Source organism: Cololabis saira, chromosome 7, assembly GCF_033807715.1.
Source record: "Cololabis saira isolate AMF1-May2022 chromosome 7, fColSai1.1, whole genome shotgun sequence".
Taxonomy (NCBI): Eukaryota; Metazoa; Chordata; class Actinopteri; order Beloniformes; family Belonidae; genus Cololabis; species Cololabis saira.
Genome location: NC_084593.1, coordinates 10374468 through 10392996, shown reverse-complemented (window position 1 = coordinate 10392996; position 18529 = coordinate 10374468). Strand labels below are relative to the sequence as shown.

The following is an 18529-nucleotide window of genomic DNA, read 5'->3' as shown; positions in this document are numbered from 1 at the left end:
AGCAGTTAATTGACTTGACTGAGGTTGAAATTAAAAACTAACGTCATTGAGGAGCCCTTTTACTCTAAAAGGGATTGCCATCCCAATCAGTGCACGTTCATTCACTCTTGCCAGTTTGTTTAAATGATCATATAAAGAAAAGCACATGTGCAGGATGCCTTGACTTAGCCCAAGAGTGCCACCACAAGCATTGAAATGTCCTTCATATCCTCAAGTTAGACATCAATCAATCAATCAATCAAATTTTATTTATATAGCACCTTTCGTCCAAGTACATGAAATACAAGGTGCTTTGACATTTTTGATTGAAAAATAAGCATAATAAACAAATAAAAACTGGGAGACCAAAAAGATAAAAACTGGGAGACCAATGCACCCTGACATACAATATAAAATTTATAAAATTTATAAAAAGATAAAGGTTCAAGGATTAAGGCTAAAAAAAAAAAAAATCAGTCCACAACAATAAAAATAATAAAAACATTATAAGAGATAGATAAATAAATAAAACAGATACCTTTAAAAAAAAAAAAAAAATTTAAACGTAATAAAACTAAAACTATAAAATGTGATGCTACATAAAAGCCAGACCAAAGAGATGAGTTTTTAGTCTACGTTTAAAAATGTCCACATCCCTTTGGTCCACGGCACTAAAGGCAGCCTACATCCTGGAGCTTACAGTCTCATCGAAGGACTGTGTTGAAGAATCTTGCAAACATAAAAATCTGTTCTATGCAGAACCAGCACCGGAAACAAAAGTAATCTACTTGGAAGGCCAAATTGTGTTCAACTGAAGTGGGATGCAGAAGGTTTGTGGCTTCTCCCACCATCACAACCCTGTAAGTGTCTTCAAAGATCCTGAATTACCAGCAAGGACAAAACTCTTAACTTTTGCAGCGACATCTACAGATCTAATTATGGTAAAAGTCATGGAAATGCTCATAGCCGTCTGTCACAAAGGATAGTTTTAACATCTTTTCCTGTTTGTTGTTCCTGTATAAGGACATATTTGAAATATAAATAATGTGGTTTATGAGACAAATAACCACACATGAATTAACCGAGTCCATTATTTTGCAAAAATATATACCCAACTGTTCGAAAAGAATTTAAGAATAAACATGAACAGGAAACGTGGCAAGGTCAAATAAATAATAATTTTCTTTCAGCTGTATTATTCTGTATTATTATTAACTGGCAGATATTGCTAATATTTCATATCATACACCTGTTCATAAGCAACTACAGGGCAGATTCAGAATAAACCCTTATCTTAACCTAGACTATTTGTGGAGTGACTGTGGCACAGAGCCCGTGTTTTTAATGATTCTATAATTATACTTAAAGTGTTTCAAGTCTGAGCCAAGCTACTACACTATGTCTGGACAAAGAACCGATAAAGTTCCACCAACACGGGTTAAAGTTGAGTTCAATAGTCCAAAGCTCTCAAGCGCTTCCTGATGAAGGATGATCTATTTTTATTAAATTCTTGGTCAAAGGTAGGGATGATATTAGTGAGGAAGTGTGTCCTTCACTCAGCAAAATCAATACATGAAAATAACCGTCTGCTGCAACGATGAATCACAGGCTTTTGTGAATCGTTGCTTTTAATCAACAAGCAGGAGAGAAGCCTTGAGGTTTGATTGCACAGATGGAGGCAGCTTTCTGTGAAAAAAAAAGTACTTTACACTTTCTCAAAGGTGCAAACGGGACACATTGTTTGTCTTGCAGCGTATAGGTGTGTGACGATATTATCACACCTTTCAGTCCTGCTGCCAAAACTGACATGAACTTGTTTTTTTTAGATTTAGCTTGGAAATTACCTGGACAGCCTTCTGAGACTGGATGTCAACTATGAGCACTCGATCCAAGGTTGGCTGTGTCACATAAATAAACTTGTCCTTGATGTTGACTGCTGATGACCACACACACCTCTGCACTGTTTCTCCCGGTGACATGGGGCAGACTTCTTCCTGCAAAAAACAAAAGCAAGCAAAGATTTGCAGTGAACCGCTTGTTTTTAATATTACTATTTCACATCTTATCACCTATGCCGAGGAGACGAACATTATCTTGGCAACTTAGTTAATTGAGCTTCGCAGGCGCCTGAAAAACCTTCATAATCACTTCCATTAGTTCACAGGACAAAGCCTGCAGGGGATCTGTGGCTGCTCACCTTCCAGTTCTGGCAGCTTTAGCCTTCCTAGTCAACAGAAACCTCCCCATCCTTCTGTCTCTGGAGCTTACCCCCTCTTTGCCCCGTCTTCGCCCCCCTCTCCATCCCTCTGAAACTAGGCCGTGCCCAGTCGTGTAATCCAAAAACAGTAAGACCAATGATGTGGCTGTTGGCACAGACTGGATGAATGAAGGTCGACCACACTGAACTCTTAGTCTCGTATGTACAAGGCAAGTACATTTTGTAATATATACACTTTGCTAAACATTACTTTAAAGATGTGAGCAAAAGAACAGGGACAGAATTAATCTTAAAGGGGACCTATTATGGCATCTAATGTCTATTTTAGACAGGCCTTGAATGTCTTAAAAACAAGCTTTTGATTGTTTTTGCTAAGTAAATTAGAAATTCAGCCTCTGAGCCATGTCTTTAGCATCCCATTCTCTAACCTCATTATCTATGCAGGATTCTGAGTGGGCGAGGCTATGATAATGAGGAACTGTGCTGATTGGCTGCCTGAATGACGCGATACACCGCTACGAAAGAATGGCGCATCGGAGGCCAACCTATGTAAATTGCATTTTGGTTACGTAACGAAAGGGAGCAGAATCCGAACGGCTCGTAGATCCACATCACACTGGACGGCTCATCCGGGCGGCTGTACAGACACTGCAGAATTTGGTTGCTTTCCTCCTTCTCTGAGTTGGCAGGTTGAGGGGAGACCACTTTATATATGTTAAAGCAAGAGAAAATGTGTTTTTCATAATAGGTCCCCTTTAACTATTCTACAGGCCTCCAATCAAGTTGCTCTCTGAATGTTTTTTCCATTATAGGGGATTTTATTTGAACCAAACCGTCAAGCTGAGAGATAGAAAGCTCTAAAGAAATGTCAGTGCTTTGATTTCTTCGGCTTCATAACACAATATCTATTCTTATAAATTACAGTGGCCTAAATGTAGCACTGCACTTCACGGATTCTGAACCAAAGCAAATTGGAGGAATTAGTTTTAAGTTCGGGGATTACTGACTTGTTGAGTCATTGAACATGAACCCTGCATCACCCCTTCAAACCCGCATCGTGGTCAGTTGGTGCTGTAAATATCTTCTGCAATTGCACCTTTAAGAGGTGAGAAATCGAACATCTGATGCCTGGCTGAGGGTGTGAATGGAGGCGGCTGTGATCCTCTGTTTTTCCGTGTTGCTTATGTCACTATGCATTTAGGTGCACTGCATGTATGCAGTTTAAATAGTAAGTGACAGCCTCTAAAGACGTGAGAACTATACTCTTCCATTTATTGTGGAAATGGCTAAACCCTCCTGACAAAAGAAACAATATATTTTTCTTGGAGCCTCTAAAATCTTGCATATGACATTATCCATCTCTGAATTCATGCAAGAAACAACACAGTGAGGCATCTCGAACGCAGAGATATTTAACTTTAAGGATTTTCTTCCTTATGTTGGTGAATGCAGACATCATTTAAAGAGTTGTTTGTTCTGTGTTCTGCAGTTAAGTCATCGGATGATTTGTTTTGTTAGTATATTACGCCTGTGGAGAAAACTCCCAAAACACTGAAGCAGCAGCATCAAGTGTAGAAGAGAACTTTTAAAAGTCAAAGAAGCAGCACAGTCTTTTCTACTCTCTCCAAGGCCTCAATCCAAACTGTGATGGTTTGAACATAATTCAGCAGACTGTGCAGTCGTCCCAAATCGTAGCTAACTCAGTAAGAAATAAAGCTTCTTGACTCATGGAATCTCAAAAGCAAAGAGGCTGCTTTAAAAAGAAAAAAAATAGTCGGCCTGCACTTTTTAAGAAAAACAACAAGTTTTTAGTACTTTAAACAGATTTGTTACGCTGCATACATGTGTCAATCCCTGCAGAGCCAGGATGCCACTCATGACAGTTCACAACAACAGATGCATTTCCACTGCAGCATCCTCTAATGGCCCTTTTCCACTAGTATCTACTCAGCTCGCTTCTACCCGCCACGCCCCCGTCTTTTTTTTGTTGTTGCAAATTTTCCCTCTGTGGGACTTTTAAAGGATTATCTTATCTTATCTTTTCCACTACGGGCCAAGACGGGTAGAGCCGTGCCAAGCAGATACTTTTTCTGTAACCATTCTGTCGAGGTTCTAACCGGGCTGAGCCGGGACTATTTCTGACGTCATCACCCTCCACGCCACTGATTGGTCGGGGGGCGGGGCTGTCAGACGTTTGAATCAGGAAGCGGGAGTCAGCGCGAGAGCGACTCGCGGCGATTTTATTATAAAGCGCAAAACGTCTGTTTGATGATCCAACTCTGAGGTGCAGATGTTCATAAACCTGGGGCTGACGAGAGAATTAAAAAGGGATGTAGACGGGCTGTTTTACTCTCAGCCGCTCGCGGCTCCAGCTGATTTTCTGATCAGCGCCGACATGAACAAAGCGGTAGCGCAATCGAGTACGTCACAGCAGCTTCACCACAACCCGCCCACTTCTCACATGGCTGTGGGAAAACAAACGGGGACAAAACGGGTAGAGGCGTGACGAGCCGAGTCGGGCTGAGTAAGTACTAGTGGAAAAGCGCCATAACAGAAACCAGGATGTTTCAGGTGGGCTTTTCCATGGATCCCTTCACTTTAACCACAGGAACCAGGAGCTAAACGAAGGTTGAGGAGAACAATTCTACTTTTGAGATTCCCCTCAACATTTGGGGTGGAGCTCACAGCGCTGAACATTGCTGATTGGTTAACTTCTGCTTTTATGTCTTTCTCAAGTGACATTTTTCTTTCTTCTTTCTTTTTCCTTTAGGAGGTCACACGTCAGGTTGTCAGCGTCTGTAGACAAAAACTTCAAGCTCAGATTCATGCAAATTTTAATCATTTTAGAAGTCAGCAAACACTACCAGCTGCAGAATAAATGAGGACAGTACATTTGATTTGGTTAAAAAAGTATTCAAAAGACACCTATGAAAGCATTAGTCAGATTGTTCAATGGTGGTTATACTTTAAAATCTAAAGTCTTGTGCTCTGTTAAGGCAGCAGTGCTGATGCACTTCAGACTTAATTTGTCTCGTCTTAACTTGTCCTGGACCTTAAAGTATATTCTATTGTAAATGCAAAAGGCCTGAAACAATCTCATAACTGAAGAAAAAAGAAAAAACAAAGCTCTGAGTGCTGTTGGCTGCATCACTGGGAAAATTCTCCTGACAAATGAAAAATATGAAATAATGCAAACGAGCTGTTGGAAGACATTTAGATTTGTGGAATAAAAGTGATCTATTGATAATATCATCTCAAAATACCCTTTTTAAGTAAGTACCTTTATGTAATGAAAGCAAGACACTGAAAACCCAAGCAGCACTTGAAACAAAGCTGTGACAGCGGGCATAAACTGGTGAGACAGCTTCTCAAATTGTCAGGTGTTGCTGAGGACGGAAACGTTTCCTGGACTCGCCGCAAATTGAACATCAATAGTGTTTTCCTCAATGCAGATTATATCTCATCTATATGGTGGGATCCGATAATGGATGGCTTGTATGATTACCATATACACATCAATCAATGCTCTTCTATGGTTGAGAAAACATGAGCAGCGTTTTGGGAACAGCCTTGTGTTCACACCGCAATCCGCCGAGCCTGCATCGGGGCTGGCATCGCTGCACTCGCCGTGATTGATGTCCTAATACAAGCACACCTCTCAGAGGAACATTTGGCTGATTGTTGTGCATTCATGATTTTGCTTTATGCATAAACAGCGTCCAATCAGGACGGGGCTCCTGGATGAGAGGGGACTCAGAGGAAAAGGTCTATTAGAAAACACGTGTAAATCTAACAGGTACCTATCAGATTGTTGCCTCTCTCAATGTTTTTCTACTTGGGAGTTTGGTTGACAAACGTGATTTAGGGGGAATGCGGTGCGTAAAAGCTCTGCTGAAAGGCTAAACCCGCTCTGCTCGTGAATAGTCTAAACTGAATTAATCAGTCTGGTTTAACGCCGGCCACGGTGTCCACTGGGCATATGGTTTCTGCAAATCAGTACTGAACAGGCGGAGTACATATATTTATAAGTTAAAATAGGAAAAATAAGTGACACGCTATAGCGCATCATTTTTCTGCTTTTTCCCCTGTTGAAAATAAAATTATAATTTAATGGTAAACACTGTGGCGACTTTAACAGCCAAATAGCTGCTGCTGCTGCCATTTATTCTACCCTATATCTCTACGATTTACTTGTACAGATATGGTCATTACAGTATTTATGGTGCATGTAGACATTAAAATGACGTTGCCTTCTGTTAGGCTCAATTGGCTTTTCTCTTATTATATATCAACATACTTAGTCTCTTCTTTATTACCATTGTTATTATTATTATTCACATCTGGCACACAGAGTGAAAAACTAAGTTATTTGACCATTTTTTTTAAAGAAAAAAAAGAAAATCACATCAACTTCACAGTATCTGAGGGGAAGTTTCATTGTGCGCCTGTAATGAGCTGGGATAGGTTCCAGCTGACCCCCGTGACCCTGCAAAGGATAAAACGAGGACAGAAAATGGATTGATGGAAGTTTCATTGTAGGCCTGAACACTGCAGCTGGTTCTTTTGCTGTTTTCTTTGTTGCAACATACAGTATCTATGAAGTGGGGGGTCAGCCGCCTGGGCCTGACACGCTCACAGGTTGATGGTCTTCTTGAGATTGCCTTCATGTGTAAAACACTTGACGATGTCTGGGTGGTCGTCCGTCAGAGAAACGCTGCCTTATGGTTAAATCACAGCAGCTGTACTTTAAACTGGACTGAGAAACCTACATTCTACTAAGATGAAAGTCTCGCTCTCAGTCTGGAAAAGGTAAGTATAAGTGAGTTCTTCACAAAGCTGGAGCTGTTTATAATTCATTGTGAACAAGATAACGACAACGCTGGGTTTCAACACTGTATCCAGGTTGAGTCATAGCTCCGTTGAGCCATGCGCTCCTCTACCTCTCACGGGGATGAACTTTCTTCACAGCTTCTTCACAAATAAGATGGTGTCTATTAGAGTGAAAATTCATGACATCCTTCTCCCTTTTGCGTCAACTTCCTCTAGACCCATCAATGCATCTCCTATAGCAGGGGTATTCAACTAGATTAGGCAGGGGTAGGAATGGGCGATATTTTACCGTTCACGATAAACCGTCATAAAAATTCCCCACGGTAAGAATTTGTCATCTCACGATAAAAACGATAAATTGAGGAAATGAGAAAAAAAGACAGAAAGAAAAAAATTAGCCTGAAAGAAAGAAAGAAAGAAATGAGCCTGAAAGAAAGAAAGAAAGAAAGAAAGAAAGAAAGAAAGAAAGAAAGAAAGAAAGAAAGAAAGAAATTAGCCTGAAAGAAAGAAAGAAATGAGCCTGAAAGAAAGAGGAAAGAAAGAAAGAAAGAAAGAAAGAAAGAAAGAAAGAAAGAAAGAAAGAAAGAAAGAAAGAAAGAAAGAAAGAAAGAAAGAAAGAAAGAAAGAAAGAAAGAAAGAAAGAAAGAAAGATTCCCTTTGATGACACTTTTTGTATTGGTATTTTTTTTATCGTCATTTTTATCATTATCGGGATAAATGCCAGAAATTATCGTGATAAATTTTTTAGTCCGTACCGCCCATCCCTAGGCAGGGGGCTATATCTGCAAAAAAGACTGTATGGAGAGGGACGCACTGCGTTCGCGCACGAAACGCGCAGGTGGAGAATTTGGGGGTTTTCAAAATGTATTTTGCACTCAAAGACGAAGATTTATGTATATATAATAAATTTGTGCTCACACTGCAAAAACTCAAAATCTTACCAGGAATATTCGTCTTATTTCTAGTTAAAATGTCTTATTTTTAGTCAAAAAATCTCATTACACTTAAAACAAGAGTCATCACCAGAAAAATAACTTGCCATTTTCACCTGTTTCAAGTAAATTTTCCGTTGAAATAAGTAGAAAAATCTGCCAGTGAGACAAGATTTATCTTCTCATTACAAGCAAAAAAAATCTCGTTCCACTGGCAGATTTTTCTACTTATTTTAAGTGAAAATCTACTTGAAACAGGTGAAAATTTGTGTTTTTTCCAGTGATGAGGTGATGAGGTGATGAGGTCCGGTCAGCGGGCGGCGTCACTTCAGTAACATTAAATGCAACGATATATAAAACGATTTAATATATAATAAAAACATTAATAACTAGGTATGAAATATGACCAGGGGCCACATAAAAACTCCTGGCGGGCCGCAAGTGGCCCGCGGGCTGCCAGTGGAATATCCCTGTCCTATAGCCTAGCCATGCTGCTTGAGTTTTTCTTTCCTGAATGGATGGAATTGATGTTGGATATAATCCAACTATGTTCATCAATTTGATAAGCATCTCAGGCTTTTATAGTCATCATAATTATAACAGTATGTAGAACCTTAGACCTGTATTTAATCTCTTCTTTACTTCTAAAGTTCTTATAAAATCGTAACAAATCAGCTACATCAGCATTTGCCCCAAGGATGCCATGATTCTCAGTGTAAAACTGTTCAGTGCTGTACATCCGTGGTTCAATACACACTGAACTTTTGCATATGACTTGATTAAGTGTGTTATATTTCCCTCTGAATGGTTTCTGCTCGTGTGTGTCTCTGAGTCAACGCACTGGGACGAGGACATGCCGGGAGTAAATAGTCAATCACTGTACGTCGAAGCCTGGGGACGCTGACAAATCCAGTGTGAAATTTCACACACGAGTTTCAAACTACGAGCGGTAAGCAGATGTAGCGATATGAGGAAGTGCCACCGCCTCACAAATCTGAGGACCCGAGCACGAGGAAAACCGTAAATACATCCTGTCAGATCACACGGAAAGACTTCCAACATGATTGCACATCTGCGGCAGCATCACGTGGACATCCCTGTTCGGAAGAAGGATAGCCGAGCAGATTGCTCTAGCATTTAAACAAAACACTGACGAAGATAAATAAACATCAAGTGTGGTGGGTTCACTGCGAAAGCACCGCGGCTGTTTTTAGTGGATAAAGATGCCCTCTTTACAAACCCATCTATAACAGAAGCTCCGAGCTGCCAGAGCTCAGAGGCACCTTCTCTTTTGGAGCAGTCTTTCTTTTTCTTTTCTTTTGTATATTATATAATCGTACAATAAACCCATAATGTGTTAAAATGCGTAAAGCTGAAAGCATTTACAAGTAGGGCTGGGCGATATGGACCAAAAGTCATATCTCCATATTTTCTAGCTGAATGGCGATACTTGATATATATCGATATTTTTTCTGTGCCATAATTGGGGTTTCCCCCAAAGCATTATAGCATAGCATCTCTGTTAGCTTCATTTTTTTCTGAAGCAAATCCTTAAAAAAACAGTCAGTTTTAATACAATGCCTCGTGCCAAATGTCACATAATTAACAGAGGTCTGCACAATATCAAAATGTATAAAACAAATGAAATAAAAATAAACTGCCTGCATATATAGAATAAAAATGCTTCTTGAATAAAATAAAACAAATATCCCTTTCCTGCAATTAAATTAAAATACACTGTGCAATTAATACAATGTAGACAGTAACAGCCAGACTTTTCAACTGAGGTTGACAGTTGTGCAAATAACAAAAAATTTGTGCAAATCTCAAATAAAACATTCAAGTCAATTTGTCACAAAATAAGCTATATCAAAATCATTAAAAAAAAAAAAAAAAAAAAAAATCGATATAAACGATATTGTCTCATACCATATTGCGTTTGAAAATATATAGATATATACTGTATTAAAATCTCGATATATCGCCCAGCCCTATTTACAAGGACTGTGTCTCTGTCTCCAGAGGTCCCACGCATGTCCAGGACAAGGTGATTGACACAAACAGAAGATTTAATGATATTAGTTGGTTCTCTTAGTGAGGCTGCACTTTATCAATTCACATTATATGAATCCACTTATAATGAACTGGGTTATAAATGGGTTAAATCTGGACTTGCAAGGAACTTGTTCATTTGTTTTCTGTTCATGTGACCTAATATGAGTTTTGTAGTGAATTTGTGCTATACAAATAAAATCATGTGAATATATAACATATTTAATTCTCATGTTAAACAAATTCATCTAAAAGCCAAAAACGTGTGACGAGACATGTTATTTGAATTTAAGTACATTTTGTTCCGGTAGGTGGACCATCAAGTGTTTTTTTTTTTTTTTTGGTAATCTCTTTCTTGCAAGTCTGGTGGTCTTTATCTGTTCAGCCTTTCAGTGTAAAACTTAGCACAACAATACACTAGACACTCCACACTATTGTGTCATTAAATTTCAAAACTAGAGGAGAAAGCAGGAGCAGAAACAACCACTGAGGACCTGGGTTGCGAGGACTCGTATTTACTCAGATGAAAGGATGGTGCACAAAACTATTGAAGTCAAAAGTTGTCCGCCGTTGAGCTAAAACCAGGGAGGTGACAATATCAGTGGTTGTTTGTGTTTGATTAAAGCAATTAAAATGATCACAGAGATCACAGAGTACAATGTTCCTCTTCATATGATTTACCAGAAAAAAAAAGGATTCCCTTTCCTGCCCACTCACCTGCAGACCCAGAAGCTTCTCACTGGGCTTGATGTGTCGCTGTATCTCACATGCCACCGGCTGAATGACTTTAATCCCGTCATCGTAGAACACGTAGAACATGTTTCCGATGCCAAGACCTGCGGCAGAGCCACAACAGGCGTGTTACACACGGGGAAAAAAAGCTCACTGCGCAGTGTTAACATTTACAACCGAAATAAGTCGGCAACGCTTATCTGCTATTATTATAGTAGCAAACCATTTAATCCTTATCACAGTTCAGTAACTCCATTACACAAATTCAATTAACTCAGGTTAATGAATGCTATAGCAGAGAAAAAGCGGCCCTGACGTACCTTCTTCTCGCCACAAAATGTTTGCCACTGTGAGGAAAGAAAAAGAGGAAAGCATGGTTGAAAATAAATGCAAGAATCAATAGGGTCACTCTGTGAGAACTAAGACCAAAACACCAACTCCTGCTGAGGCAAAGAGGAAAGCAGACCACATGAAAGTTTTATGGAAAGTGTCTTTCTGACACCTACTGCAACAAACGATCGATCGGGTCCTCTGCTTGGAAATAATTTGATACCAAACACTGGAAAATAGAGTGCAGTCAACAACGAGTACTGTGGAACCGCTGACAGTTTTGGATGCTGCAAACCTATGCAGAGGAGTAAAGGAAACAAATACAACCTTACACATTAGATAATCATCCATCATCGTGCGCTTTATGACCAAGATGCCTTAGACACCCATGATCAGTCCACAGGTTTCAGCCTCAAATGATTACCATAAGTCATTAGGCGGGATTAATGTGCTGCTTCTTTCGTGGCAGAACCTGTTTTGGCTCCTATAACAGGTAATTTCCCATTAAATTCACTTAGAGGTGACTAATGACGTGAAATGTGGGATGAAAGCCACATAACACCCTGGGTGCTTTAATGGGGGACGTAAAATACGAACTGACAGTTGGCTTTCAAAGCAGCCTCAGGATACTCCGACGCCATTTTATGCCTAAATAGGATATGTGGTGTGAAGAGAATCTACAGCCATTATATAGTTACTTTCCATGCAAATATGAGCGCAGACCCTGCAACTCAATTTTATCCTCCAGCCCACTAGCAGCACCACTATCCTCTCCCTCCAAGTCGTTAACTGTGACCTTCCCTCATTGTTCATCTGTCCCCACAGTCTTCTCTCTCCTTCCATTTTCAGTGTGCAAACCAATCTCTGGCCCAATTCACATCCGATTCTAATCTCGCCTCTATTGCAATGCTCATTCCCGCAGCCTCTTGCTCAAGTGGATATGCACAGAGAAAGGAAAAAAAAAAGGAGAGACAAAAGCCAGCGAGACACCGCTGTGCTGTTAGTCAGCCTTAATCTTTCAAAAGTGCTTTGTCAAGTGTTTCCTGCGCACCCTTGCATACCTTTTACCTCATTAAAAGTTCTAAAAAAGAAGCCGGTCAATAGATGGAGGAACAAAAAAAAGGGAGAAAAGGGATGGCAAGGGCAAAACAAAGAAAAGCAATGCAATTTATTTGAGATCTGCAAAAAATGGAAAATGGAGAAAATGGAAAGAAGGAGGTGAGATGAGATCTTGTTTGCTTTGGCCTTTTCCAATAGCCCATAGTATTGATGCTATTCATCACTTGGCAGAGAGACTATGGCTGCTCTGCACATGCAAGGGGTCCATATATCAACTTCATCATTCATACAACAAAACAAACTGGCTGCCACTGCAGGCAGTGAGTTCACTCTCTCTGGCTGTAATAACTATGTTTTCACTGGGCTCCAAACATCGGGGATGCCACGCTCACCAGCTGCTCTGACTTTGCAGTTCCTGCCCATCAGCAAGGTTACACAAATTCAGGTTGTTTACAGGAGCGCACCGCTCTACGTCGTGGGCCAAACAGTGCCTTGTGTCCGGCGGTGGAGTGACAGGACGAACCGAGTTCAAGTCGTCACAGGAGATTAAAAAAAACAACAACATAAAAAGAAAATCATCCTGTTTTTGGTTAATTTTAAGCACCACAGAAACACTTTGAATGTAATATTAATAGGTTTCGGCAAATCCCCTGCTCAATCCCTCTTACACCACTACCAACGATAGACGTGACACTTCACTGTCAATCTATGAGACACCAAGTGATCTTAATGTCATTTTTATGGCACCTAAATAACGCTTTGAAGGTGAATCTTTATTTTTTATATCAATTTATTTCCTTTTTTTGGTACCTTAAGACATGCTATGATCTCTTCTTAGCATTAACTTGATACTTTCAGATAGGGCTGGGGATCGATTCAAATGTCAAGAATCGATTCGATTCCGATTCTTAAGATTCAGAATCGATTATCAAGATTTGATTAGATCCGATTCGATCGATTCCGATATTGATTTGGGTTAGTGTTATTAAAACTGTTTTTTGAGCTGTTGCATGAATTATATGACTGTAGTTATGCAACATATTAATACTAGTATTATATTGAGATTCAACAGCAAGTATTGGCAGCTAATGATGCTGTAAGGACCAATCAGCTCCCAGAATGCTGATAGAACTGCTTTCAGAAACATCGTGGGGCAGATTTACCAAACAGATCCAGGGAGGAAACAGAGACGGATGAAATCGGTTTTATTTTTTCTCACATTCCGTTTTTATTTGTTCCATTTTCAGTCTATTTTGGTTTTTAATTTTTGAGCATTTGGTTTTTATCATTTTATGCAAATGTAACCCCAAGACAGTATATAAAGTAATGAAATATAGACAATTTATGCAATTATAACCTAACACTTTAATGTTTTCATACCTTTAAACATATTTAAAGGCAAAAACATGGCACCAGTTATTCTCGTGTCCAACAAAACATTCCTTTTTTATAGGGATAAACAAAAAAATAACCAAAAGTTGTAATGTAAGGATGAAAAAAAATACATAAATAAAAAAAACAACAAAAAAAACAAACTCAAAAATTAAAAAAAATAGATCTTTAGAGATATGAATCGATTTTTAGGAATTAATATGAGAATCGATTTAGAATTGGGAAATCGATTTTTTCAACACAGGCCTACTTTCAGTGCATCTTAAAACAACTTGTAAGCCTCAAAAATGGGTCTCCAGGACAACTATTCCAGAAACATCCCCTTTGTCAGTCATACAGAAAAACACAAGGGAAGTTTGGTTTGAGGCATCAGACACTGATGTAACCAACGTCTTAAGCAAAGAAGACTGCAGACTTCACATTCATTTGGTTTGATTTTACACAGCGTTAAATAATCATTTTCTTTAATGTTGAAAATGCCACAAAAGCTATGAAGACTGATTTTAATACAGTTTTGTCAAGTTGAGGATGCTTTAGCCTCACGTGTCCTCTCATGACACGGGAAGACATGTTTTCACGCCCTTGAGTGGAGCACCTTGATGATCTTCTGGGTAACACAGCTTTTTCCATCCAAGTTCAAACTGAACAAGAACAAGAACCCTCCAAACATCAGACATCACATTAGTTTGATATCTTAAACGGCTGTTTTACATGTCATTTCTAGTAGCACTTTGCTGATTGAAATTGTCCACTTGAAGACTGAAGGCCAACTCCAACAGCACATCCCAGGCAGAAGTAGGATTTTAGGTGAATATAAAGGTGCTTTAAAATAATAGACATGTGGACTCGAATTAGATCTGGGATCTGGGTGAAGGACTCGAGCCTCCATCTCTTCATTAGAAAAAAAAAGTATTCACAAGACTAAATCCTTGTAGAAAAATCCCTTTAGTTTAGAGTAAAGAGAAGTTACTGAGCAAGCTTAAAACACCAAAGGTTTCTGTTTGAGCTTCGTCTTACTCTGTAGCCAACGTGATAGACTTCTGATGAGGAAAATGCCACATTGTCATAATTGTTAATAATTGTTTTGATTTGCAAAGTTACTGACAGGGATTCAATCTTTTAGTCAGTTCAGTTCTCAACACTTAGTGAAAATAGAGTAAATTAATTAATATCAAATTATGAATCTATTTCCAGATTGCTTTGAAATGAAATGAGCATAACTCTTAAGTACACAAAACCGAAGTGGGATTCCACGTTGTGTGAGAAACGAGACGGAACGGGTCAATCATGTTCAATGAGCTGATACTGATAATTAAGAAGAGAAAAAAACATAGCAGCGGTGAAGATGCTGTCAGCTTTCTTCATATTGTTACTGTCCTTTCAACAGGAGAGTGTGTAAGCGTGAGTGTGTGCAGCGTGCTGATGTGGAGGAGCTGACCGGGAAGGTTTGACCGGTGTAACCAGACAGATTCAGCTGCATGTACAGCATCAGTGCGCTGCGGCTCGTCCAGCAGGAAGTGTCCGGGTCTTCCTCGCCAGCTGCTGTTTCATCCGTGCGTAGGTTTTAGCTACGAGGGCTGATCATCCCTGGAGCGAAGTGAGGCTCTACGGTCGGCACACGTACAACACGACCGGAAAGTTACTGATCCTCGGTTATGGAGTGGAGGAACAGGCCCTGACACACACGACCAGTCTCTCCTCTTTCACGCCTTCTACCCTCAGGAGCCAGAAATAAAGAGGTGATCAGATTTTACGCCATTCTGGAAAGCATCTCTTAAATACAGACACCGCAACCGGCAAAAGGGGGAAATGTTCTGCAAAGAAACGCCAGCATGTGAGCGTCTCAACACTCTGCAAACGAGTAGACCGAGCAAGCCTGGCAGCAAACTGGTTCAGACCCACCTCATATTTTCAGTTACCAAAAGCTTAGCTTAGCTCATGCAAGACTGTAATACAAACACATTTTAGTTTACATTCATTCCAGCCATATTTGTCTACTGATCCAGACGCTGCCACCAAAACAACATCAGAGAGAGGAACTGCTGCAGCTCTGACCGAGCCCTGCAGAAACCCTTGGAAAGCCATGGTTGGCTAGCGGTTTGGGATGGGTCCAGGCTCTATATAGGTATATAGGTTTATTTCTGCATTTTAACATATGTGGTCAATGGAGATTTACTACGACGGAGTATTAGGGCCAAACTAAGACAAAATTTTTTTTGGAAATTACGAGAATAAAGTCATAATAATATGAGAATAATGTCATAAAATTATGAGAATAAAGTCGTAATATTTTGAGAATAAAGTCGTAATATTAAATATATTACAAATATATAAATATAACTTCACAAGATGGTCAATATTCAACATTTTAACACACTCTTCCTGTTAGAGTTCTCATAAATTACCACTTTATTCTTGTAATATTATGACTTTATTCTCATAAATTACGACTTTATTCTCGTAATTTTATGACTTTATTCTCGTAATTTCCAATTTTTTTTTTTGTCTTAGTTTGGCCCTAATACTCCGTCGTAATTTACCACTATTTTCCAGCTGGACATGAACAATTTGGATTTGCTTAGGTTGGCTGGAAAAAAAACCTAAAAAAAAAAAGGATATCAAGAAATGTCAGACATTCCAGAAATATGCAGTAAGGATGATAGTGGAAAAATGGGGATATAAAAGCACATAGGGGAGAAGAAATACAGAACATATAAAAAGCAAAAAGCCCTTTTGTAAAATATCTAACAGTAAAAAGGTAGCTGAAGGTTAATTAATGAGGCAGTAAAAGAATAATATGATTTAGATACAAGATAAAAAAGTTATCAGTGCTTTAAAATCATTTCGCTTTGGAGGACTTTCACTAAAAAAGCTTTGAGGCTAAAAATAAATCCAGTGAGAGTACTCAGTCTGCAGCCTCACTGGTATCAGAAATGGAAGTAGTAAAGTCATTATGAAAGAAATCATGCCGTTCCTGGCACCGGATAATCCTTTTTCGCAGTACAGTAAAGGACAGACGTTTCAGAAATTTGCTTCTCAGACCCACTGTTTTAAGTCATATTTACAGAAAAATTCAAATTCACATGCACACTCACATTCAATACCACTTCCGTAGTTAATTACTCTAAAATACCATGTGACACATAATATTAATTTTAGAATCGTTCCTGTCCACGATAAAGCACTTCAGATGTCCTAACACCAGACAACGACCGCATTTTTGAAAATCAAGAGAAATATCCCTGACAATAAGCCTCACAACTTTATTTGTATGCAGATGTAACCTTCTAGGTCAAAATAATACCAGCATACGGCCTGGGGATGTTTTGTAGCACCATTGCATCATTTGTACTACACTAGATTGGACTAATATATGTTTTTTTGTACCTCTAGAGTATTTATTCATGAATTAATGAGTCTATGCATTCAGCCATATATGATAGGAAGAGAAAGGAGTGATAATTGCTAAATAAATAAGATACTACAATTACATTTTTTTTTTAAATCCATAAATATTCAAAGGGTTCAGGGGTACAGCAACACAACCACAAAACAAATGGAAAATAAAACCGTGACCATATTCTACTGTCTATGCCAATGACCTTGTTTTTCTTAATAACCAATTTAGAAAACAATACACAAACAATGACAACCTTCCTCTAAGGCAACATCCAAAGGCTGCCTAATAATCATGAACACGAACTGGAATCATTTGTGCAACAAAGTAGCAAGTAAAGTTCTACTTCAGCCCCAAGAAATATGTGACTTAAAAGGGGATTATAGTGTAATGACTTGTTGGAGTGGAGGAAGCCGGGCTTCCTCTTGCAATTACATCAATAATTGGGAAATAAAACTCCCTATTTCAATCCCTGAGGTCCCTAAAGCTCAAGAGGTCAAAGAAGCAGCAGCTTAACCCTTTTTGTTAAGCATGTTAATGAAGCACTCCAAGTCCCGGGTACGAAGCATGAAGTGCTGCATAATATAGTGGCGAGACTAAAGCAACAAACGTTTGCTTTGAGCATCGCAGATCCTCTGACACTGCAGAAATAATTGGCACATTGTGAGGGGCAGATATTTATGCCAGTTTAGCGGCAGACTGTCAGAGATGGATGGTGCTCTGCCTGCTGGTGACAGCTTCTGTTAAAGAGATCTCAGAATAGTGACTGCTCAGGTTTTCTCAAGCAGCGAAGTGCTTGGATAAATTTGAGAGAAAAACAATTCAGTGCGGTGCCTAGTAAAGAGGAGGCTTTGACCTTCAAGCTCCCACGCGGAATTCATCTTGAGGTGATCTCTCAAGCCTTGCTCATCCAATCATGTATCTCCCTTCATATCCTGCTTAATAGCTTATTCAGTCCTTTGACAGCTGGTACAGTTCGTTATTCAGAGCTCTCACTTATAGAGTCTTTGAATGAGAAGCCTAAAGCGGATCATTACCAATGATTTCCTAGAAATAGATCATTACTTTCCAGCAAAGTCGGATTTCTAACACATCTCCAAGTATAATCCTGATGTGTCATCTGAATCATTCTTTTAAATCAGTGCTCGCACTGTAGATCAAGGCCCGTCTGCTGCAACTACATGCCTACCAGCATCTCATCGTCTGTGGGATCAGAACCTCTACTTTGTAACTGAAAGCAGCCTTGACTCTTCCACTTAAAGGCGAAGGCCAAATAACGTCAATCGTTTCCGTTAGACAGAGAACCGTAAAGACTGAAGCCTGGGAATGCACAGGGACAAAGTTTTACCCATGTAGCACACATCTTAGTTCATTACACAAACCTGGTTTAGAACCTTTGTCTCACAATAACCTGATTTATATTCCTTTTGACAAGACTTAAAAGAACAGCCAGACCTAGATTTCACTTCATCATAAAGCAGAACGCCTACAGTCCATAGCGGTGCCTGGAGTTGTTGTTATTTCCTGGCTGCCACCGACTCCAGTCAACATGGAGATGTTCAAGGTTACAGCAACGTATGGAAATTATGTTTCTGCTTGATCCCTTAA

General features: G+C 39.3%; 1 protein-coding gene across 1 annotated transcript in view; it reads right to left on the bottom strand.

The window, feature by feature from the left end:
• Window positions 1–18529, bottom strand: part of fstl5 (follistatin-like 5) — a 251394-nt gene that overhangs the window by 16402 nt on the left and 216463 nt on the right. Inside the window, exons 11-13 of the mRNA XM_061724796.1 lie at window positions 11064–11090; window positions 10729–10847; window positions 1824–1973 (exon numbers count right to left, since the gene is read on the bottom strand). Coding sequence (XP_061580780.1) covers window positions 1824–1973; window positions 10729–10847; window positions 11064–11090 — 296 coding nt within the window. The remainder of the gene's footprint in view (window positions 1–1823; window positions 1974–10728; window positions 10848–11063; window positions 11091–18529) is intronic.